The sequence below is a fragment of the Gigantopelta aegis genome, unplaced genomic scaffold (assembly GCF_016097555.1).
Source record: "Gigantopelta aegis isolate Gae_Host unplaced genomic scaffold, Gae_host_genome ctg1348_pilon_pilon:::debris, whole genome shotgun sequence".
In the NCBI taxonomy this organism is placed as follows: domain Eukaryota; kingdom Metazoa; phylum Mollusca; class Gastropoda; order Neomphalida; family Peltospiridae; genus Gigantopelta; species Gigantopelta aegis.
In genome coordinates this window covers 181139-206030 of record NW_024532764.1, presented here as the reverse complement: position 1 = coordinate 206030, position 24892 = coordinate 181139, and the positions used below count along the sequence as shown (strand labels likewise).

Here is a 24892-nt window from a genome sequence, read left to right as displayed (position 1 = left end):
CATCAGCCGACTTGATCTGACCAAGGGGTACTATCAAATACCTCTCTCCAAATCAGCACGCGAGAAGAGTGCATTTACTACACCATTTGGGCTCTATGAGTTTACTGTTATGCCTTTTGGAATGAAAACAGCACCAGCATGTTTTGCTCGATTGATGAAATTGGCATTGTGATCGGTGAGAGATGTAGAAACGTATTTCGATGATGTCCTCCACAGTATGGAGTGGAATGACCATGTGGAAAGCCTTCGGGAGGTTTTCCATAACCTTCGGAAAGCTAAGCTGACAGTTAGACCATCAAAATGTGAGCTGGGAACATCCGAAACTAAGGTACTTGAACATATTGTTGGACAAGGTCAGGTAAAGCCAAATCCTGACAAGGTTAGTGTCATGAAAGAATATCCACTGCCCATCACAAAGAAAGATATCAGAAGGTTTTTGGGAATGACATCCTACTACCGGAAATTCATCAAAAACTTCGCCGAAATTTCCGCTAGTTTGACTGATTTGTTGAGAAAGAATTGTCCAAACAAAGTTCATTGGACTGATAAAAGTGTACAAGATTTCTGAGCACTGAAAGACGCATTGACCAATGCACCTGTGTTGATCAATCCAGACTTCAGTAAGAAATTTGTGTTGCAGACTGATGCAAGTGATCATGCTCTTGGAGTTGTATTGTGTCAAATCCAAGCAGGTGAGGAACACCCAGTGGCATTTATGTCCAGGAAGTTATTGCCACGAGAGCGAAACTACGCCACAATTGAGAAGGAGTGTTTGGCAATTGTATGGGAGTAGAATCCCTATCATACTACTTGGGGGGAAACACCATTTACCATCCAAACTGACCACAATCCGCTTGTGTGGTTAAACAACTTGAAGGCAAAGAATCAGCGCTTGTTAAGATGGTCACTGATCCTGCAAGCATACGAGTTCATCATAGAATACAAGAAATGAACTGATAATGGAAATGCAGACAGTCTGTCAAGAATCTACTAGTTGTGAAAAGTGTTGACTATCCCGCATGTGAAAAGTGTTAACTATCCAGCATGTGAAATGTTTGACAGTCTAGCATGAGAAAAGGAAAATAATGAACAGTGATAAACAATATTTTCAATTGGATAAGTATTAGACAATGGATAAGTAAGTGTAATTCTATAAAATGATTATAGGGTGAGTACCAATTTACTTAAAAATAAAGGTACATTTTATTGGCGTTAACTTCTGAAGAGAAGTTTACGTTTTATTGGTGGAGGTGTTAGGATATATGGGGTTAATCATTGTTAGAATATATGGGGTTAACTTTAAATTCGTAGTTCAAGTTCAAGGGGGTAAATTAAGCCATATAAAATAGTTTCTACTTGGGAGGGGAGATACTGGTCCGGATGTGTGTAATTAGCAAACCCGTGTCTCTCTCGGTGCTGAGATAAGAGCGTTTATGTTTAATTGTTGGCACCAGGGAGGTAGGGCTAACCTTGTCAGCACACATTAATTTGTATACTGTTTTTCTTTGCTTGTTTTATATACTGCTGTAGTTAGAAATAAAATCAGTTTTCACTTGGTCTCTTTGGTTGTCTGATGGTGTCAGATGGGTAGTGATCTTAGAACTTAACAGTATATAACAGCCTGTTACAGAGAGATCTAATAGATATACAGTTAGGAGAGATATTTGGATAATCGTGGTTTATTCAGTTACGGGTATTATAGAATCCCCGTGACAGGAGTAGACAATTGGGGGCTCGTCCGGGATCTGAAACGGGACATGCATAAAAAAAGTATTGTTTGTAAATGGGGGCTTTATAAATTATTTTTACAAATTAACTAGAAGTAGCAACGTTGTTCATTAGAAAATTAATTTATAATAAGTGCGTCATATCTAAACATGGATAAGAATTTGCTGGATAGGCCTACGCTCAGTGTAGTGGAGATTAAGTGAGCACGTAAGGCCGAATTAGTTGAAATCGCGGGTGAGCGAGAAATTGATTTAACATCAGCTAAAACCTTAGGTGATATAAAGACAATTATTATCCAGGACGTTTTTGGTGATAGGCCTGTTATGGAAGACAGTGAGATTGTTCCAGAGATAGAGATAAATGAGTTAAGTGTGGAACAACAATTAGCTTTGAAAAAGCTTGAGTACGAAAGAGAAGAACGTGCATTAGATAGAGAGAGAGAGAAGAGAGAGATAGAGATAGAGAAGAGAAAGAGAGAGAAAGAGAAGAACGTGCATTAGATAGAGAAGAGAGATAGAGAGAGAGATAGAGAAGATAGACATAGGGACAGAGAGAGAGAGACAGAGAGAGAGAGAGAGAGAGAAGAGAGGGATAGAGAATTCCAGTTAGAAAAATTAAAAGTGGAACATGAGTTAAAGTTGAATACTGAAGAAGTTAGACGAGAGGCAGGAAATGGTTTTAACATGTCGGAGGCTTATAGATCAGTGCCTGTATTTGATGACCAGGAGGTAGAAATGTGAAAAGGTACCCAATATAAACTGCACACACAATCGCCCAAAGTTCTGTGGCGCTAAACTTTTAACAAATGAAGACTTAATTAATTGTCACAAACAACTCTATGAATTTGACGACAAAGTCATTCAAGATGCGACCCTGATGACGTTCATGGACATTAATAAGAGTCAACGAATTAGAGTACAAGGTGCCAGGACAAGTATTTTGTGCTTACAACAAACAAGCAAAAAATACCAGTATGCAAAGCGACATTCATTAGAATATTCGGTGAGTATAAAAAAGAACACATAATTATAAATTCATACACTGTTGTTTTAATTTGATAGTTATTTCTTTATTCTTTATTATTATTATTGTTTATATTAAATCCTTTTAGTAATGAGTTGCACTTCTGTAAAAATACGATGTGTATTCGAACTAGTGTACCCCCATTCATTACTACGGTTAATTTGTAAATTGTTTGCTAGTGTCTTTGTGGCACATTATGTAAGCGTACGCGTTTTAAATTTATGCACCAGCTTCAAATCCCGCTGTTGACTTTTATTTATTTATTATTATTTTTTTTATGTTTTAAACTATATTAATACATATAAATGTATGTGTATATATATATATATATATATATATATATATATATATATATATATATATATATATTAAATTTTTACTAGTAACAGCTCTTGTTGGGTTGTAAACAAATGACTCATTATTACATTATTACCTGGAGACCTTGCAAATGTGCATATACCTTAAAATTTGCATATACCATTATTAACCGTGTTAATTCTCTAAATTATCACATGGGTTTATGACATGGATATTATGGGTAAGTAAGAGGATAAATTATTTTACGGCCGAGAAAAACCTAAGGGTACACTAAGCAGTGCAGATATTTGACCACTAATGTTTTGGCATCAAGGTAGTTTAAAGTGAAAGACAGGTCATAGCAACGTATCTGGCTTATATTTTAAATTCAATACTATAGTATTTTGGTTTCCTTTGTGTGTTTTTAGGAGTTTCGAAAGATCGAGTTCCCCGGCTTTTTGCAGGAGAGTAATAATCAGAGAGGTGCAATGGGTTGCTCCAGTGGTCAGACTAGGCAGGTACCTGAGGGTCAGGGGCAGTCTGGGTTATCTGCAAATGCGCAAACGTATCACCATTGCTGTAGTTATTGTAAAAAGGATAACCATGTGTTAGCTGACTGTTTTAGAAAGAAACGAGACAATGCTAAGGTAGTCGGGCTAGTGAGATCACATCCAGTAGTAACAAAGTCATGGTTGTTGGATAGACCCATGCTAGGAAAGGTTAACCCATATATTTCAATTGACATGATTTGTGATGAAAAACAGGAGGTTTGCCCCAAGTTAGTATCGATTTATCGGGATACTGGGTGTAGTCAATCACTCATAACAGAGGAATGTCTAGCTGAGATTGAGAAGTCTGATATAGGACGTAGTTTGCTTCTAATATCAGTTACAGGGGGGGGGGGGGGGGGGGGGGGGAGTATTGTTGTCAGGTTACATAAGGTGTTCAAAGTTTGTAACAGGTCCAGTGGTTATGGGTGTAGTTAAAACCTTACCATTCGAGGGTGTTGTTGGCAAATGACCTAGCCTGTCATTGTGGCCAACCGAACTGTAATCAAATGATAGTCGAAGATAAGCCACTTCCAGTAGAGAAATGTGGGCGTGATGAGATTACATATGCAGCTTGCGTAATGACTAGGTCTATGACGGCTAAAAGGAAACCCAGATGCTTGGAAGACGAAGGGCCTAATAAATCAGGTGTGGTGATGGCTGAGACCAGAACTTCGAATACTTCCCAGGGGACCAATGAGCCAGTAGTGTTTGATGAGGGTACGTTACCATGGGATAGGCAAGAATTAATTAGGGAACAGTGGGCTGACCCTGCTCTGTTAGACGCTCGCACGCAGGTGTTAACAAATAAAGAGATTGAGTTCCAGTTGTCAGGTTATTATGGTAATAACGGGGTGCTAATGAATAAGTGTGTTGAGAAAATAGTACCTGATAGTGAAGAGTATGTTACCAAAGATAGGATAGTTGTGCCAAGTCAGTATCGTGCTGTGTTGTTATTGTTAGCTCATGACAATGTGATTGCGAGTCATTTAGGGTGAACTAAAACTTATGGTAAACTTGCGTCTAAGTTTTTATTGGAAGAGAATGTTTGCATATGTCATGTCATGTGTATCAGGTGGTAGGGAAACCGAATCAAGGGATTCCGCCCTACCCGCTACAAAAGGTTCTCATAGTGGGGAGGCCTTTTCAAAGGTGTTGATAGATGTAGTTGGGCCGTTACCGAAAACCCAGACAGGCAACCAATTTTTGTTAACGATTATCTGTCTAACGAAGCGTTTCCAAGAAACGATATCTCTAAGAAAAGTTACTGCACCGTCATAGCTAGCTCATTGATAAAATATTTCACTTACACGGGTTTACTGGCTAATATTCAAAGTGACCGTGGTACTAACTTTATGAGCAAATTGATCCAGCAGGTATTGGCCATACTAGATATTCTTCAGATTCGTCCAGCTGCCTCTCAACCGGAGAGCCAGGGAGCAATTGAACGTTTCCACCAGAGCATGAAAAGCATGATTCGATGACATTGTTTGCATAATGGTACCGATTGGGATCAGTCAATCTCATTCGTGTTGTTTGCAGCACATGATGCTGAACAAGAATCTTTGGGATTCACACCGTTTGAGTTAGTATATGGCCATTCGGCTAAAGGCCCACTAAAACTTGTCAAAGATAGTTCGTTTGAAGACTCTAGTTCAGAGAACCTGCTGAATTACGTAGGTAAGGTTAGAGATAGGTTGTGGCGAAAAAGTATTTTTACTATTATTAAAGTAAAATTAAACTACAGTTTGACAAAAAAGGCTAAAAGTCGTCAGTTTAATACTGGTGATAAGGTGCTGCTGTATATTCCCATTAAACGGGGGTCCTTACAGAACAGGTACTTCAGTGACACTGGATATGTAATAAATACTCCAGACAGGGATAGGAAAACTATTGCCAGATCAATTTACTGAAAGGTTATGTAAGCAGACTGCCAATAATGCCTGTTACCTGTTCACGTCGGGAGCCACTCGATACCCTGTGACTCGCTAACTTGAGCCACTATCTACGCTACCTGGACAGGTTGCAGCAAGGGGAACTCGCGACCTTAATAAAGAAGAACCTGTCCATCTGTCAAGACCTGCCTACAGTGACCAATGCTGTAATAAATCATGTCAGCCTGGATCCAATGACGTCGCCCATTCGTCAGCATGCCTATAGACTCAATCCTGACAAGCGTGCAGTTTTAAAATCAGAAATTGATTACATGTTGAAAAACAAGATCATTGAACATTCCAGTAGTCAGTGGGCATCACCCGTTATCCTCATATCCAAGGAAGATAACAGTTTTCGAATGTGCACTGACCTATGGCGTGTTAATCAGCTGATTCAAGCTGATGTGTATCCATTACCAAGACTGGACGACTGAATCGACTGTGTCGGACATGCCAATTTCATCACCAAGTTGGACCTATTAAAAGGCTATTACGTAATTTAATTAACTGAAAAGGCCAAACAGGTTCTTGCGATTATTACGCCAGATGGACTATACCAGTTTTGTGTGATGCACTTTGGTTTGAAAACCGTTCCCGTAGTTTTCATGCAGATGATGAACACTCTACTAGCAGACTTGCCAAATGTCAGTCTATATCTCGACGACGTAGTTCTTGCGTCAGATATATGGGTGGAGCACATGGACACCCTAACCCTAATATTTCAAAGCCAAGTATGATTTCAGTCGTGCATCAGTTACATTTCTTGGACATACTGTGCCCGTGGGCCATGGTGTTACGGACGCCTGTCTCCAGACATTGTAACAGCGAAGGTGGTGAATTACTAAGAAAATATATATAATATGGTTCGACGAGCCCCCAGTCTGCAGAAATGGCAGACGATTAAACTAATACTTCAGTTTATAATGAATGATCACTTCTGACTTTCTCTAAACAACAAAACCAACACAAATCAACATGTAATCATTTAATACATAAACAGCTAACTGTCACCAAGGTGACTTACACTGAATACAACAATCTGTTGTACTGACCACTGCTCAAACTACGACACTCACTTTATATGTTCTCTATACAAATGTTCAATGATATCATCATGTAGATTCATTCGGCTGATAGGACGGTTCCCTCAGTTCAGCTCTGCGGCACTTCAAACGACAGGTAGATAACTGGACTTCAATAAGCTTGAGTTCTGCGACTCTTCAATAATATGTTACTCCAACAATATTGTCCTCTGTGGACATCAGGTACGTGGTTGTACACTCCGACCCTTTCTTCAGTCAAACAGCCGTAACGTCGCTTGGCACGGAGCTTCTATGGAACTGCTACACCAAACCTCAGACAAGACTTTTATGCACCAGGCATGGTCCTTGGAGATATGAGGTAATCTCACGTAACATTATATAGTTCACATTGGATTCACAAGCACCAACCGTTTTATGTTGGCAGTAAATACATTATACGCTTGTGAATGACACATGATAGTTTCTTTGACTTCCACAACAAATTAAGCTCTCATCAGTAGCAGATAAATAGATAGGCCGCGTTGTTTCCACAGCTTTGTAATGAGTGTTCGTAGTGAGTGTTCCAACGTTTAATTATTGTTAGTTGCACACATATGGTGGTTAGTGAGTTTAGTGTCGTTGGGATGTTTAAACAGATGGCCTTACACATGATGTCTGTCTGCTATACATCTGACATCATGACACCCTCCCCCATAACGTAATGATATCATATAACGAAGTTATGATATCATTAAAAGTAAATTATACATATTATGACCATTTGACAATAAAAATACATCGTGATAAATGTCGCAATAAAGTCATACAATATACATGATTGATCACTGAGGTAAAATGTACATACTTACCTATTAATGAACTAAAAGTGAGTTAAGCTTTTATCTAACTGGAGCAGGCAATTACTGACCTCCATCATTCTAGACCTAACTTGTAAACTACTAACTATGCAATAATACCATTACAATGACACTAGCTACACAATTCAAACAATTTAAACTTTTCATCACTATTCCTTTGTGTATCACTTAAGTACGCGAGAGAGCGTCTGGGATAATATTATCCTTTCCTTTTACATACTCAATCTTTAGATTATATTCCTGTAATTGAAGACTCCAACGCATCAACCTCTGGTTTTTGTTTTGCATTCTATTAACAAACACTAAAGGGTTATGATCTGTCAGCACCACAATCTGATAATTAGCCTGACTCAGATAGATTTCAAAGTGTTGTAGAGCTAAAATTAATGCTAAAGCTTCTTTCTCAATGGTAGAATAATTTCGCTGATGGGGATTCAATTTTTTGGAATAATAACAGATAGGATGTTCAATCCCCTGGGTGTCTTCTTGCAACAAAACAGCACCCGTACCAACGTCACTAGCGTCAACGGCTAGTTTGAATGGCTTTTCGAAGTTTGGAGCCATAAGCACAGGGGAATTAGTCAATAAACCCTTTACATTTTTGAAATCCTGTTCACAATCATTAGTCCAAACATATTTTGTGTTTTTGCGAAGTAGGTTGGTAAGAGGAGATACAACATCCGCGAAATTTCTACAATACTTGCGATAGTACCCGACGGTACCTAAGAACCGCATAAGACTGCGTTTACCATCTGGTCGCGCGAACTCACCAATAGCTTGCACTTTGGCATCAACAGGACGAACTTTACCCTGACCGACAACATGTCCTAAAAATGTGACTGTGGCACGAGCAAATTCTGTTTTAACCAGATTAATGGTGAGATGCGCTTCTCCCACCCGGTTTAGAAATATGCGATTTCGTTCCATGTGTTCCTTCCATGTCTTACTGAAAATCACTACGTCGTCTATATAAGCCCTGCATCCGTCTAAACCTTGGATAACAGTGTTTATCATACGTTGAAATGTAGCGGGTGCATTTCGCATGCCGAATGGAGTTACGGTATACTCGTACAGACCATCGGGTGTGGCAAACGCGGAGATCTCACGAGCTCTAGTTGTTAGAGGGATTTGATAATACCCTTTCAGTAAATCGTAACGGCTCACAAATTTTGCTTCTCCAATTTCATCAATACAATCCTCAATTCGTGGTAATGGATAACAATCACTCTTTGTTACCGCATTTACGCGACGGTAATCGGTACATAAACGAACACCTCCGTCCGGTTTAGGAACTAAAATGCATGGGGAACTCCACGCACTGACACTAGGCACAACAATTCCCATATCCAGCATACTTTGAATTTCAGCTTTCATGACTGCACGTTTAGCAGGGTTTAATCTATAAGGATTCTGTTTTATCGGCACAGTGTCACCTATATCTACATCATGTTCAACAGTATTGGTACATGTGGGTACGTCCCCAAACACGCTGATGTGTTCTTGAATTAATCCGCGAATATCCCGCTGTTGCTCCACAGTAAGGTGGCGTACTTTGTCGGAAAGATTGTTTATGACCTAAGAGTTACGTAACCGCGGTTCGGCTGCATGTAGGTGTGAATCGTTTTCACTGATCGGTCTGTCGACAGGATTTACAGAGCATACGGGCTCTCTCGCAGGATTTATGACCATATCATCATTTTCCCGAGGATAGTACTTCTTTAACAAATTTATGTGACACACCTGGTGCGTCTTTCTCCGGTCGGGAGTTCGGATCAAATAGTTCACATCATTTAATCTCTTTTCAACTGTATATGGACCTTGGTATTTAGCTTGTAAAGAATTTCCTACTAACGGAAACAGAACCAAAACTTCATCACCCGCGTCTAACTGTCTGGCCGAAGCGGATTTATCATACCAAGTTTTCATCTTGGCTTGAGCTGTCGTAATAGCGGCACTGGCAGCCTTAGTAGCCGCATACAAACGCGTTTTAAAATCCATGACATACGTTAGCAGATCTTTTGGTTGGGATTCTGAGGTCCATGCCTCATAAACCAATTTTAGAGGCCCTCGCACTGCGTGGCCATACACTAACTCAAATGGGGTGTATCCCAATGACTCCTGCACTGTGTCATGAGCAGCAAACATTACCATGTGCAGTCCGATATCCCAACTAGTTTGATGGCCTAAGCAATATGTACGCAGCATCGACTTAAGCGTTTGATGAAAACGTTCAATACAGCCTTGGCTTTACGCGTGGTATGCAGTCGAGGTATATTGTTTTACACCTAATTCACGTAACACTTGTTGAAACAAATTGCAGGTGAAATTTGATCCCTGATCGCTTTGCAATGTCTGCGGCAGTCCTGTTAATGCCAAGTACTCAGAAAGTGCTTTAACTATTGAGGATGCGTTTATATTGCGTAACGCAATCGCGTGTGGAAATCTGGTATCTCTACACATGACGGTAAGTATATATTCATAGCCTGATTTGGTACGAGGTAATGGCCCCACACAGTCAATCACTACGTGGCTGAACGCTTCATTCAGCACTGGTATAGGTAGCAAGGGTACTTTAATTGGAGTTTGATTAGGCTTTCCTGCTAACTGACAGGTCTTACAGGTGCGACAGAATTCCTTCACATCTGCCCGAATTCCCGGCCAATAAAATAGTTTTGTCACCCTATCACAAGTTTTGGAGACGCCCGAGTGTCCAGCCATAGGTCCGTCATGACTTAGTTTTAGAATACCCATTCTGCAGGTATGCGGGATGACCACACAGGTCCGTTCTTGCCAATCATGGCCAGCAGGCACATCGCTTGGTCGGTGTTTGTGCATCAGCAAACCGTTGTCGTAATAATAACCAACAGGCACTTTACTAATTTCATCTCCTGATAATGCCTTTCCTCTCTCAGCTATCAATGTACAGTCTGCTGTTTGTAGTTCAATCAGCTCTCCTCGGGTGATATTCAGGTGAGCCACTGCATCAGGTATGCGCTCGCCATTCACCTGCGTGACAGGTGCCCTGCGTACAACCTCCCTGGGTCGAACAACTTCGCCGTCAGCAATAAATGTTTCACCCAAGTTGATGGTAGGCATTTCACACATCTCTTTCTGTGCATACTGAGTTTTCAGTTTTGCTTGGGACCGAGTTACCACACAGGACTCAAACATTCTCGGATTTTCTTGATTCAAGTTCTCCGTCTGGGAGTTTGCTGTTGGACATTCTGTAACACGTGGCAGAGCTGTACCCGCATCTGTCATTCGCATGACATCATTCCCTAGCAAAACGCTTACTCCGGGGACGGGTAATTCCTCCACTATCCCCACGGTGAGATACCTTTCTACCTTAGCTGTAGAAATAAATACGCGATACAGTGGAACTGTTAAATCAGACCCGGTCACGCCCTTCACAACCAGGCCTTGATCATTCTCGGCTTCCGCCGCTGCAGGTAATGCGCTTCGCACAACCAAAGTTTGAGCTGACCCGATGTCTCTTAACACGATAATGGGCTCCCTCAATGGGTCATGTTCATGACACTTGACATGTCCTTTCAATAGAAAATGGCCAAAATGTTCGTAGTTTTGCTGAGAAATTTCTGGAAATGGTCGTCCACATTCCACTTCGTTGTCCGTTGGTGCGGCAGTGATGGTGTTTACTAGGCCAGTCGGAACATTGCCATTACTTTGGCCTGACACTCTCCTGGTTTCATTAAACCTTGGGGGTATCCTATACGTTGATAACAACGGGCAGCTGTGTGACCAAGCTTACCACAAATCGTACATTTTGTTACAGGCCTCCTATCTCTGTTTTCATTAGTCGCACCATTATTCCCAGAGCCATACCTATCGTGACTGTTCCATACTGGTGGCGGAGTATTACGACTACCTGTTTGAGTATTGCGGTTTTGTCTATCCCTATCGCTATCAGTAGTAGTCCTAATACTAGGAGGGTGCTGGTTACGACCTGGATATTTTTTGTGACCATGCACAAGACAGTATTCGTCAGCCAGTCTAGCAGCGTCATTTAGAGTAGAAACCTGCCTATCTTCTAAATATAATCGCACTGCGGGAGATACCCCTTCCTTAAAACTCTCAAGCAAAATTAACTCTCTTAGCTTGTCAAAATTATCCTTGCATTCGCTAGAATTAATCCATTTTCCAAATAGCATTTCGTGTTCACACGAAAATTCAATGTATGTTTGTGCTTCACGTTTAAAATGCCGACGGAATTTTTGTCGGTAAGCCTCCGGAATCAAAGCGTAACCAGATAACACTGCAGCTTTCAAAATATCATAATCTGAACTATCTTCTACAGTTAAAGAAGCAAAAATGCGTTGTGCTTTTCCCTTTAACGTGGAATAAAGTAAGACTGTCCACTTATCTCTCGGCCACTCAGCTTTAATAGCTATATTTTCAAACAATGAAAAAAATTCGTCAACCTGGCTTTCATTAAATGGTGGGACCATACGTAGGTAACGACTAGCATCAAATGGGGGATGATTATAATAACTGTCAGGTGAATCTCGGTCACGCGATCTATTTCTAATATCATTTCTGCCGCGCTCTGAATTCATCTGCTCTCTACGAAATGCTAATTCGCGTTCATCTTTCTCTCTTTCATATTCTCTATCGCGTTCCTCTTTCTGTCTATCGCGTTCCTCTTTCTGTCTATCGCGTTCATCTTTCTCTCTTTCATAATCTCTATCATGTTCCTCTTTCTGTCTATCGCGTTCCTCTTTCTGTCTATCGCGTTCATCTTTTTCTCTTTAATAGTCTAGTCTACGTTTTAACATTGCTAGTGTATCTCCCTGGACACTATCCCCAGTTAACCAATCAGATGGTGCCTTTTCACACGCATTCTGATCATCGAAAGAAATTATTCCACGTTCAAGTAAAACTCCAGCTAATTTTTCCCTTATATAACTTACTTTAGCCTTTTCATCAATTTCTACTTCGTAATGGTTGGCTATTTCTAACAAATCTGATTTCCTTAAATCATTTAACATACTGCTATCATTTTCAGTGATCAATCGTGCAATAATATCACTTACACATGCGTTTGCTCTTTAGAGGAAGTCATTTTGTGATCATATGTAATTTAAATGGTTCTTATCCCGGACGTGAGCTCCCAGTTCTGTTACGGACGCCTGTCTCCAGACGTTGTAACAGCGAAGGTGGTGAATTACTAAGAAAATATATATAATATGGTTCGACGAGCCCCCAGTCTGCAGAAATGGCAGACGATTAAACTAATACTTCAGTTTATAATGAATGATCACTTCTGACTTTCTCTAAACAACAAAACCAACACAAATCAACATGTAATCATTTAATACATAAACAGCTAACTGTCACCAAGGTGACTTACACTGAATACAACAATCTGTTGTACTGACCACTGCTCAAACTACGACACTCACTTTATATGTTCTCTATACAAATGTTCAATGATATCATCATGTAGATTCATTCGGCTGATAGGACGGTTCACTCAGTTCAGCTCTGCGGCACTTCAAACGACAGGTAGATAACTGGACTTCAATAAGCTTGAGTTCTGCGACTCTTCAATAATATGTTACTCCAACAATATTGTCCTCTGTGGACATCAGGTACGTGGTTGTACACTCCGACCCTTTCTTCAGTCAAACAGCCGTAACGTCGCTTGGCACGGAGCTTCTATGGAACTGCTACACCAAACCTCAGACAAGACTTTTATGCACCAGGCATAGTCCTTGGAGATATGAGGTAATCTCACGTAACATTATATAGTTCACATTGGATTCACAAGCACCAACCGTTTTATGTTGGCAGTAAATACATTATAAGCTTGTGAATGACACATGATAGTTTCTTTGACTTCCACAACAAATTAAGCTCTCATCAGTAGCAGATAAATAGATAGGCTGCCTTGTTTCCACAGCTTTGTAATGAGTGTTCGTAGTGAGTGTTCCAACGTTTAATTATTGTTAGTTGCACACATATGGTGGTTAGTGAGTTTAGTGTCGTTGGGATGTTTAAACAGATGGCCTTACACATGATGTCTGTCTGCTATACATCTGTCATCATGACACATGGTTGTGTGGCACCTTTAACCACCAAAGTGGAATGTATTTTGGAGTATCCTGCACCAACCACTCGTAAGGAGGTGCGCCGATTCCTGGGGATGTGCGGATATTATCGCAGATATGTACCTGTCAAGATCCAGCATTTGTGGTAGTTGATTTACAGTATGTAATGATTATTTTATTTGTATTGTTACGTATACCAGTGTTAATATGGTACATTAATATTATTTTGTTGAAAGCTTTGAATGCGTGTTTTTGTCAGTTGAACGATATGCTAGTGTTTGTTTCGGTGTGGCTAGGTTGCCATAACGATAGCCGTGGGTATGTTTTGGGTCACCTGGTGTATGTCTGTGGATGCACATGCAGTTAGTGAGGCTGTGTTAATACAATAGTTTGTGTGTGCAAGAATCTGGGCAGTCAATAATAGTTTCCATTGTGGATGGGTGTGATTATACCTAGGAAAGGAATTGACTGTGGCGATTCTTGGATTGCGTGAGTTTACATGGATGTATTTTAATGTATATTGGTGTATTTTATGTTAGTAATATTAGTCAATTGATGAATGTGCTTTATGTATAAATATACACCATGTGGTTTTAAAATGTTGTGTTAGTGTTGTAAATAGGAGTGGAATATGGCTCTAAATGGTAATACTTATAGCCGAGTGTGTACATAGATGTACTACATAGATATTTGTTATGTAGTTGTTTTCAGTAACTGCAGTAATTAAGATGGATTTCTTACGCCAGTAAAGTAAGGTTACTGCGTATATTGAAGATATGTTATGTATTTTCTTATAGTGTCTCCCGGAGTGGATCATTTGGACAAGTCTTACCAATCCTGTGAAGGACGTGATATATGTGTATGCGGTCTGGTGTGGTTAGTCGACATGGACAACCCAGTGTGATGTTCGTCAGTGGCTGGAGATGGCGACGTCCATAGTGAACTCCAGTGTGTAGTGGTGTGGTTAGTCGACATGGACAACCCAGTGTGATGTTCGTCAGTGGCTGGAGATGGCTTCGTCCGTAGTGAACTCCAGTGTGTAGTGGTGTGGTTAGTCGACATGGACAACCCAGTGTGATGTTCGTCAGTGACTGGAGATGGCTTCGTCCGTAGTGAACTCTAGTGTGTAGTGGTGACTGTCGTGGTCTGTGACAGTTAAATGTAACTTTGGTGTAACGTATGTCAAAGACTAAACTACAAATATTTATGTATGTATGTATATATATATATATATATATATATATATATATATATATATATATATATATAGTCGAACTTGGTCTAACGGGCACCTCTATATCAGCCACCTGCCCATAACGGCCACCCAGACCCCCCCCCCCCCCCAACGCATTTCTTTCTTTATTTGACCTCTCTAGAGCGGCCACCTGATCAACGCGGTCTGAACCTGCATTAGCGGCCAAAATATCCCCCTCCCCCATTTTTTTTCAAATTCTTACCACCATATATAATCGTACAGCGATTTAGTTCCCGATAAATCCCATAGTTTTCTACAGTGCTGCCATTGTTGTGTCACGTGACCGGAAAGTTTGGCGATTTGATTCGACTCAACAAATAATAAATTATTTTGATGTTATCATATGATGTTATTGTCGTAAACAAATATACGTTTACTAATACTAAGCATTATTTTAATCCTTTTGTTAATTTGGTAAATGTCAACAGCTGTTCGGTTCGGCGCTTGTATAATTTAAATTCGTTAGTTCAGCTCAATCGTTTAATTTATAATCAAGGTGTCCGAGTAGCTCCTACCGTTAACTGGTCATGATTGTTGTTCACAAGCAGTTTGCACCAAGCGGCAAACATTAATGAATTTAGTTAAGCCGGTATGCGTTGGCAAATCGCGACCTTTGTTTACCAAAATTGTTTTGTTTGCGGTTCGCGACGTAATCCCAATGCAAGTACCGTACCAACGGATTAGCGGCAACATAATACTAATAATGAGTAGAACATGTCACTTAAGTAATACATCCCAATTAAATAAAAGTAAATTTCAGTTTTGTTTTATTTATTTATGAACAAACTATCAAACAAAATGCCACCGAAAAATCGTTCTGCCTTAACTTTAGAACAACGAGGATGTTCGAGACAGAACGTTTAAGTGCTAGAAAGATAGCAGAGCAATTTGGAGTGTGTCGTACGCAAATTGACGGCATTTTGAAAAGGAAAGCAGATGTTATAGCCGACTTTGAAAATAATGTGCCACGAGCAAGAACAAGTGCTTATTTTATTATATTAAATGATATGGAGGCAAACGTGCAAAATCTTTTAATAAATACAATTACATGTACTTTTATTGTTTTATGTTGTTTTTCTTTTCTTGAGGGTATTAGAATTAACAAAGGAACTCAAACTGTTACAACAATTAATAATAAGATTTTATAGAGAAATAAATTAGGGTTTCGATTGATTATTTTGGGACCTCTATATAAAGGCCACCTGTCCATAACGGCCACTTTATGTTGGTTCTTTGAGTGGTTGTTATATACAAGTTCGACTATATATATATATATATAGTGCTCAAGTGCTAGTGCACAAACTAGCATCTGACCCCAAAAGTGTGATGTCTGGTACATTGTCCTTTTTACATGCTGTAGAAGGGCTGCCTTTGCAGGAGGTATTTGATCAAGTACTCATTAACATGGTGTAGGCTGCTGGTGTGGTCATACAACAATAAAACAAAGCGTTCTAATGTTTCAAACCAGTTCTCTGTAGTGCTTGGTGTTGTTAAGGCACAGAACACTGGTGTGACTTCATTTGCTACTCTCGTTCCAACCAGTACAACTGGACAAAGGCCGTGTTATGTGCTTTCGTGTCTGTGAAATTTTTTTATATAAAAGATCCCTTGCTGTATTAGGGGAAAATGTAGCAGGTTTCCTCTGATGACTACGAGTCATAACTACCAAATGTTTGTCATCCAATAGCCGATGATTAATTAATCAATGTGCTCCAGTGGTGTCGTTAAACAAAACAAACAAACTTCTTCATTTGCTACTTTCCAGACGACCATACCACTGAACGAAGACACCGTATAGAACATGGGCAATGAAAGGCATCTATCTGGACCCAAAGCATGATATATCTCATGGGCAGCCAGATGTCAAAACTTCTTTCCAGTACCAAAACTCACCCAGAGTTCAGGGATATTGAACTTTTGAACAGTTGCCATGGCTAGAACCAAGACAGCAGTGTATTCTTCATTAACAGCATCAGCTACATGAAGCAATATTCATGTGTCTGCTTCCTCTTGGGTGCATGGGTCTATACTGATGACATCTCTTGGCTGTTTGCATAGGATAGTTTGAAGATGTGTGCCAGGACTAGCTCTGGGTGTGCAGGAATTTTCATCAAATTATCAATAAATCTTCAAAAATAGTAGAAACTGATACATTTTCCAAAATAATATCAATTATTACATAAGAATAATTTCGCCATATTAAAATAAAATTTGCCAATTGTTTTAAAAATTCCCAAAATTTGCAAATTTGACGAGTGCCAGAGCTAGTCCTGTGTGCAGATTACCTGACAGTCCATTTCCAACAGAACTGACAATTTGTATGTGTGTATATGCATGATAAATCATGTCATGTCTCTGTGTGAGTGAGGGAGTATATATATATATATATATATATATATATATATATATATATGTGTGTGTGTGTGTGTGTGTATGTATTTATGTATGTATGTGTGTGTGCATATGTAAGTATATATATATGTATATGCATGTGTACATGTATATATGTGTGTGACCAATATGCTGTACATGTTATAAACATAAATGAAAGTAACAGAGATCATATATTTTCATTGTAAATGTTTATTTATGAATACTTATCCATATACAGTATATAATATATAAAGAAAACATTGAAAACATTGAACTTTAAATAATTACCCAAAGTGCCTGTAATTTTCACAATGATACACATGCTATACCTATAATCTTAAGTAACAAACATAGTTAATTGATTGCATATAACATTATTATACAACAATTTACATAACATCTATAAAACAATATTATATATGTGAACTCAGGTGTAATCATAATGGATCAGTATACTACAGGTGTATACATTTCCTACTTGCGAAAGGCACTGTACATGCATAATAATATATCATCATGTTCACATACATGTAACAGATGATTATATAAAATATAAGTGAATACTTACCCAAGATGTACAGGTATATTACTGTACCCTCATACATGGAACAGATGAATATATAAAATATAAGTGAATACTTACCCAAGATGTACAGGTATATTACTGTACCCTCGTACATGTAACAGATGATTATATAAAATATAAGTGAATACTTACCCAAGATGTACAGGTATATTACTGTACCCTCGTACATGTAACAGATGATTATATAAAATATAAGTGAATACTTACCCAAGATGTACAGGTATATTATTGTACCCTCATACATGTAACAGATGATTATAAAACTGTACAGACTATATGTTGCATATGTGTGAAAGGATGATATGCACCCATATATAATTACTTACTCAAAGTGTACACTAACATATATAGCATTATACCCTCATAGGTGTTACACAGATTGTATATAACAGTATGAACTATGCTTAAAATGTGTGTGACATGATCATCAGGGCTCACACTCTGAGTTATATTATTTTAGCTAAAGTTCAGATATGTTGGGTATTTCTTTGAAAAATATTACAAAATGGCTAATTTAAACAAATGTTATTATACAAATACGAAATGGTATAATGACATTGTATAAAAATTAGCAATGGGTAGAGTGAGCCCTGGATCATTACCTATGTGTGAATACTTACCTAAGATGCACAGGTTACATGTGATTATATAACTGTAAGAACTTATATATGATAGATAATTATTTATCTATATGTGAATACTTACCGTGTGTCTCATGCCATACCCTTATTGTATCCGAATAGTACATACAATTACATCGGGGTAAATATGACAATTATGTGAATATGGGTATATATATATATATATCTCAGATAATTGTTTTTATTTTATTATTTTTCACTCTGTTTTCTACCAAATTATTTTTATGCAATAATAGTAAAATTAATCACATCCAGATATATATGGCAGATACATATATAGTAATATTGAGTATGTGATTATGGATATATATCTTAAATATGTGTAGTTACTAGATACCTGTGCTATTATATTCCTCGACATTTGAAATATATACTTAACTTATAATAACTGCAATGAGGAATTTTGTTTCTAACTAAAATGTCTGCTTGTTACATTTGTAACATAATTATGTTTGTCCATTAATTTCATAAAGAGTTACATGAAAAACACAGAACATGTGAGTATGTGTGTGTACTGCACATGATCATGTAAGTGTACATTGAATGTGTTTGTATGCCTATGTATGACCAAGTTAACAGTTAACAATACCATTTGTCTTATAAATCATTCAATATCCTTGACATTTACTCCATTGAAATAATCGCCCTTGTAAACTGTAATCAGTTAAGAGGAATGGCATTCCCTGTGATATACGTTTTTAGTTTGTATTTTCTTGTTAATACTTTCCCTATCTCTTTCCTTAACTTTGTACCTACAATTAGATCACGTCAAGTGCAAAACCACCACCAATTTCTCATCTTCATGTTGACTAGCCTGCCTGACCTCTGTATAAAGGAATATATTAATATTTTCAAATTGCCCAATGGGTAATGACATAGAAGCTTACAGAGCGTCTTTCGGGCTTTTCAATATTAGGGTGAAATCATGGAGATATCGCATTCGATCCACATCATTTAACTTTGATAGTTCGTACATGTTCGATGAATTCGTAGAATTCAAGTCTCTGTTTTTCTCCATATCCATGGCTACAGCTCTCATGACTTGTCTTTACATAATTCAGATGTCACAAAAATCAAACCCGATTCTTCTTTTCATTCTAATTCTATTGTGCAATGATGTTGAATCAAATCCCGGGCCAAACCAAAACACTGAAAATTATGAACAATTATCAATCTTCCACTTAAATATACGTAGCTTACGCAATAAACTGTGTATACCAGAAGTTTCGGAAATACTTACTGACTTTCGCATCCTATGCTTTTCACCGAAAATAACATACATTGTATTAAATAATTTTAAATGCACTGCTAGAGCATATGAAAGAGTAATATGGCTTTATAATAAAGGTGATTTCGAAAAATTGAATAAATTAATTACGAATGAACCATGGCAATTAATATTTGAAAATTCTGAAAACGTGGATATTGCATGTGATAAATTTGAAACTGTAATTAAAAATCACATTAAAAATAGTATACCGCATCGCACTGTTACCATTCGACCTGACGATAAACCATGGCTTGATAGTAAACTATGGAAAGAATTACGAATTAGAGACAGACTTCGAAAAAAAGCGCTAAAATCTAAACGACCAACGGATGAACGTAAATACAAAAATCAAAGAAACAAAGTTAATCATATAAACAAAAAAGAGCTAAAGCAGAATTTGCTAACTCCCTAGACGAAAAACTAAGAACACTTTGTAGTAAAAATAAAACCACGTACTGGCAATATATGAAATTTATTTTAAAAACATCGATACCACAAACCATTATACCACCACTTAAAGATGCAATATCAGATGTGCCTGTATCATATACGAATTTTGAAAAAGCCGAAACGTTAAAAAAATATTTTCTATCAATTTCATTAGTTGATGATGGAAATATTGCACTTCCGAGTTTTGGACAACGTTGCATAGAATCTTTGGAAACCTTGACAATAACCACTGAAGAAATAATAGACATTGTTAAAATAGTAGCTCCTAATAAAGCAAGTGGCCCAGATGAAATAAGCCATAAACTACTCAAACGTATTGCCAATTCCATTTCGATTCCTCTTCAATTGCTCTTTAATAACTCATTAATCAGAATTCCCTACCAATTGGAAAATTGCCCACGTAAAACCACTTTTCAAAAAAGGAGATAGAAGTTCACCAACAAATTGCAGACCTATATCATTAATAAGTTGTGTTGGAAAAATATTTGAGAGAAGTGATTAAACACCTGTATAATTATTTCACATTCAATAATCTACTTTATAAGTATCAGTGTGCATACCGACCCAACCACAGCACCGTGTACCAATTAATTGAATTGTATAATAAATTTTTTAAATCACCGGACAATAAAGAATATTTCTGTGCAGTTTTCTGTGACATGTCCAAGGCCTTTGATCGGGTATGGCACAGGGATTTAATCTATAAACTTAAACACTATGGCATCAGAGGCAATCTCTTAAAATGGATTAATAATTATATTTCTAATAGGAAACAAAGAGTGTATATAAATGGAACATTATCATATTATGGAACTCTAAAGGCTGGAGTACCTCAAGGATCCGTTTTAGGTCCCTTACTATTTTTGATCTATGTTAACGATATTGCTGATGAACTAGACTGTGTAACAAGGCTATTTGCTGATGATACAAGTATTGGAATATCGTCAAATGACATTTCAATTATAGAACGCGATCTAAACATTAATTTGTTGAAACTTTATGAATAGTCAAACAAATGGTTAGTTACCTTTAACCCAAATAAAACGAATGTATTATTGTTTTCGCTAACCAAATTAATTAATGAACCACGTCTCGTATTTGGTGAATCAACTTTAAACAAATCAAAAACGCATAAACATTTAGGTTTAACTTTAGCAGATGATGCAAAATGGTCTAGTCATATTCAAAATGTATGCAAATCAGCATCGGTAATGATCTCAGTATTAAGGAAATACAGACTGTTATTAAATCGTCAAACTCTAATGCGAATATATAGTACTTTTATTCATCCCGTCCTAGAATATGCTTCAGAGGTCTGGGATGACTGTTGCCAATTAAACGCAGATAATTTAGAAAAGGTACAACTAGAAGCTGCAAGGGTAATCACTGGCATGCCTAAATTTGCTTCACGTAATTCGCTATATATTGAAACCGGTCTTACGACACTTAGTGAAAGGAGAAAAACAAAACAAACTGTGTACAATGTTTAAAATAATGAAAGGAATGACTCCCGATTTCTTAGCTAATTGTATTCCACAAAGATTAGAAGAAAGGGTTCCTTATATGTTAAGAAATCAGGAGGACATATCTACACCTTTTGCTAGAACCTGCTTATTAAAATCATCATTTATTTATTCAGCAATTGATATATGGAATAATTTAAGCTCAGCAATTAAAAAGTGTGAAACAATATCGTCTTTCAAAAAAGCAGTAACACCAGTGGTAAATAAAGTTCCATATTATTTTTCCTGTGAAAAAAGAATAGAAAATATATTGCATACTAGATTACGACATGGATGTAGCCCTTTAAATGCCGATTTGTACAGATGTGGACTTACCACAGACCCTTCATGTAACTGTGGATACAGATTAGAAAACAATATCCATTTTTTCTTACAATGTAAACAATATGAACAACAGAGATTGATTCTATGTAATTCCTTACAGCTTTTTCAACCAATAGATTTACAGTTACTGATATATGGTAGAAGCACATTAAGCGATGCCAATAATAAAGAAATATTTACTTATGTTCAAATATATATTAAAAAACCCCTCATCGTTTTGATTAATAAAGTATTATTTAAATTACCAAAAGTATTATTTGTAAATGTGATAGCGAATTTAACTGCAAGTGATGTACCATTTGTGTAATCTTTTGTATCATATTTGTTTTTCTTTCCTTTACATTCTTTTGTATACAATACATTTCCTTACACTGGTTATCATTTAATGTATACATGTAGTTTATATTTACAGCTATGTAATATAGGTCGCCATGTATATTGTATGAATATGGAAGAGGGCCTCGTAAGTTGTGAAACTTGTACCCAATTCTTTTGTTCTTGGTACAATAAAATATGTTTGCAATCAAAAACAGAACTGATTTGTTGGCAAGGAAGGAAAACAGTTCAGTCTTGTTTTCGTCAAGCTATAGGAATCCATGCCAAGCTCCTGGGCTTTTACTCAATGGCCCCACATACCTGTTCCTCCCATTCTTCAAGTGCTTGAGTTCAGACTGTTGTAAACATCCCAGATGACATCGTCTCCCATAGCCTGTTGTAGTTGTGATGCAATATATGTGATAAAGACCTGACTTGCATATTCAGAGGAATTCTTGGCTGTCCCAGTTTCAACATGTTATTTACAGCTTCACCATCAAAGATGTTTACCTCAACAGGTCTGTTAAAATTGCAATCTGATTTAACAAGATCCTCTAGGCAGTCCACAAGGTCAGACTCTGTACCAAGTCTTAGTTTTCCCATATGTGATGGTGGCCAGGCTTGATTCACATGCTACAACAACTCATCCAGGTTGCCATCCAGAACCTGACAAACAACGTAAAGTCTGGAACACAGAACAGTCATTTTTAGGGAATACATTTGCTGTCGTACTTTGGATTTATTTCGAACTGGAGGATGGTTGAAGAGCGGTAGAAATTCTTTATTGTTTCTTCGATGGACTTTGTCTCTAATAAATAAGCTGTTCTTTCACAAATGTTCCATACTGACCCTATCCCAACGTCTCAAGTTTGTGCATGGCATAAACAACTGCATGGTCTGAATGTCTTGGCTGTCTAGTTTGAGTAGATCATCACTGCCTTTACAAAATTGATCCCTTCTATTATATTTGTCAGTGACTTGATGTCTCGGAGAAATTGTTTCTGTGTTTGTTTGGTCTGTTCATGATGTACTGAATTTGCTGCCTTTTGGGTCATCTCAGTGGATGACTCAAACTATTAGTCGAGCCATCCAACGCCTAAGAGCTGTCGGATTCTCTGTTAGACTTATAGCTCCACCATCACCTTTTACAGCAGAGTTATTTTGGGCCTAGTCAGGGAAAAGGCATGCTGTCTACTGGACTGTGAATTTCCCTGCTAGAAATTTTACATATACAGGAAGATGGCGTTCTTTAAGTGTAACCAAATCTCTCAAATGGACTGGAATCCATCTGACATAATTTGTGTGATCTAAGACAAAGACGAATGGAACAATATTGGTCAGGGCATCAATGTACAAAAGGAATTTTGTCTGCTGAATTGCTCGGATAAACATCAACACTTTGACTTCCAGTTGAAGAACCATGAACCAAAACTGAAACTGGGGACTTGCCTCAGCTCTGATACTGCACCACTCTGATTTATATGAGATGCTCGTCTTCTACAAGTCTGCTGCTGCACCATGTTTATGCCTTTTGCAGGAGTATGTGTGGGCTACAAGTTGTGACTTGATGAGCTTCACAAGTGTGTTTTATGTGTGTGTGTGTGTGTGTGTGTGTGTGTGTGCTGCGAGTGTGTGTTACATGGGTGGCTTTTGAGAAAGAATCTGTTGTAACTGCGGAGTCAGCTCCAGCCTGTACAAGGGTATCTGCCCAACCACTGTCATCAAGTAGATCCCCTACCACCTTAAGGACTGTCATATCAATATGAAGAGCACCAAAAGAACACAATAAAATGGTCTTCACCGTGACTTGCTGGCCATGTCCCATGAATTCGTTTAACAATGGCATACAGAGGTTGATCCAGCGTAATTATTGGCATCTGATCAGGATTTAAGATGTATGCATGGAAAAATTGTAAGAAAAGTTAGGTTTCTTGTTTCACGACACCACTAGAGCACATTGATTTATTTGTCAAAACATTTGGTAATTCTGACAAATAGTCTTAGAGAGGAAACCTGCTACATTTTTCTATTAGTAGCAAGGGATCTTTTATATGGACATTCCCACAGAGGGGATAGCACATACCACGACATTTAATATGCCATTCGTGGTGCACTGGCTGGAACGAGAAATAGCCCAATGGGCCCACCAACAGGGAATCATTCGGAAACATTGTAAGAGGGTGCAAAAGTATGACATTGTCCTGACTTTCTTTTTGTTTGGTGCTGTACTTCCTGTACTACTTATAAAACAACAAATCCTATTTACTGTGATACTAGAAATTCATAATTAAATTCAGAAATGATTAGTTAAAACAACAAAGAATATAACAAATGCCACCCTTGCCGACAGACAATCCTCTCTCATTCAGGATATGCCCTGGGATGTTTAACAAACTGCACCCCTATATGTGGAATGGATACATATAAATTACTTTAATATGAACACTGTAAATATTTGCACTATAATTGTATAAGCTATTATCAGAAAAGAGCATATAGACACCAAAGTTTCTTAATAAATATAATTCCGTTTGGACAATATTCTGGATTTTTCAAATTCAAACCCCTGCATTAGGTTATGTTATGTTGTGACCATGGCGGCCATTTTTTAAAATGGCAACCACAGAACAAATCAGCAATGTCCCTATATCTAAAGT

At 37.9% G+C, this 24892-nt stretch overlaps 1 protein-coding gene across 1 annotated transcript; it reads left to right on the top strand.

Moving 5' to 3' along the window:
- Window positions 1–4177: 4177 nt before the first annotated feature.
- Window positions 4178–5964, top strand: LOC121391054. The gene is made up of 3 exons (XM_041522811.1): window positions 4178–4430; window positions 5139–5272; window positions 5626–5964. The coding sequence occupies exons 1-3, from the start codon at window positions 4178–4180 to the stop codon at window positions 5962–5964; spliced, it is 726 nt and encodes a 241-aa protein (XP_041378745.1).
- The last annotated feature ends 18928 nt before the right edge of the window (window positions 5965–24892 follow it).

Bases quoted from the DNA above. Each gene is read 5' to 3' on its own strand.
- LOC121391054 (XM_041522811.1), top strand. From the start codon at position 4,178: ATGACTAGGTCTATGACGGCTAAAAGGAAACCCAGATGCTTGGAAGAC. The intron at 4,431-5,138 runs GTTATTATGGTA...TGTTGTTTGCAG, and splicing joins GATTGAGTTCCAGTTGTCAG to CACATGATGCTGAACAAGAA. The intron at 5,273-5,625 runs GTAGGTAAGGTT...GACAGGTTGCAG, and splicing joins CAGAGAACCTGCTGAATTAC to CAAGGGGAACTCGCGACCTT.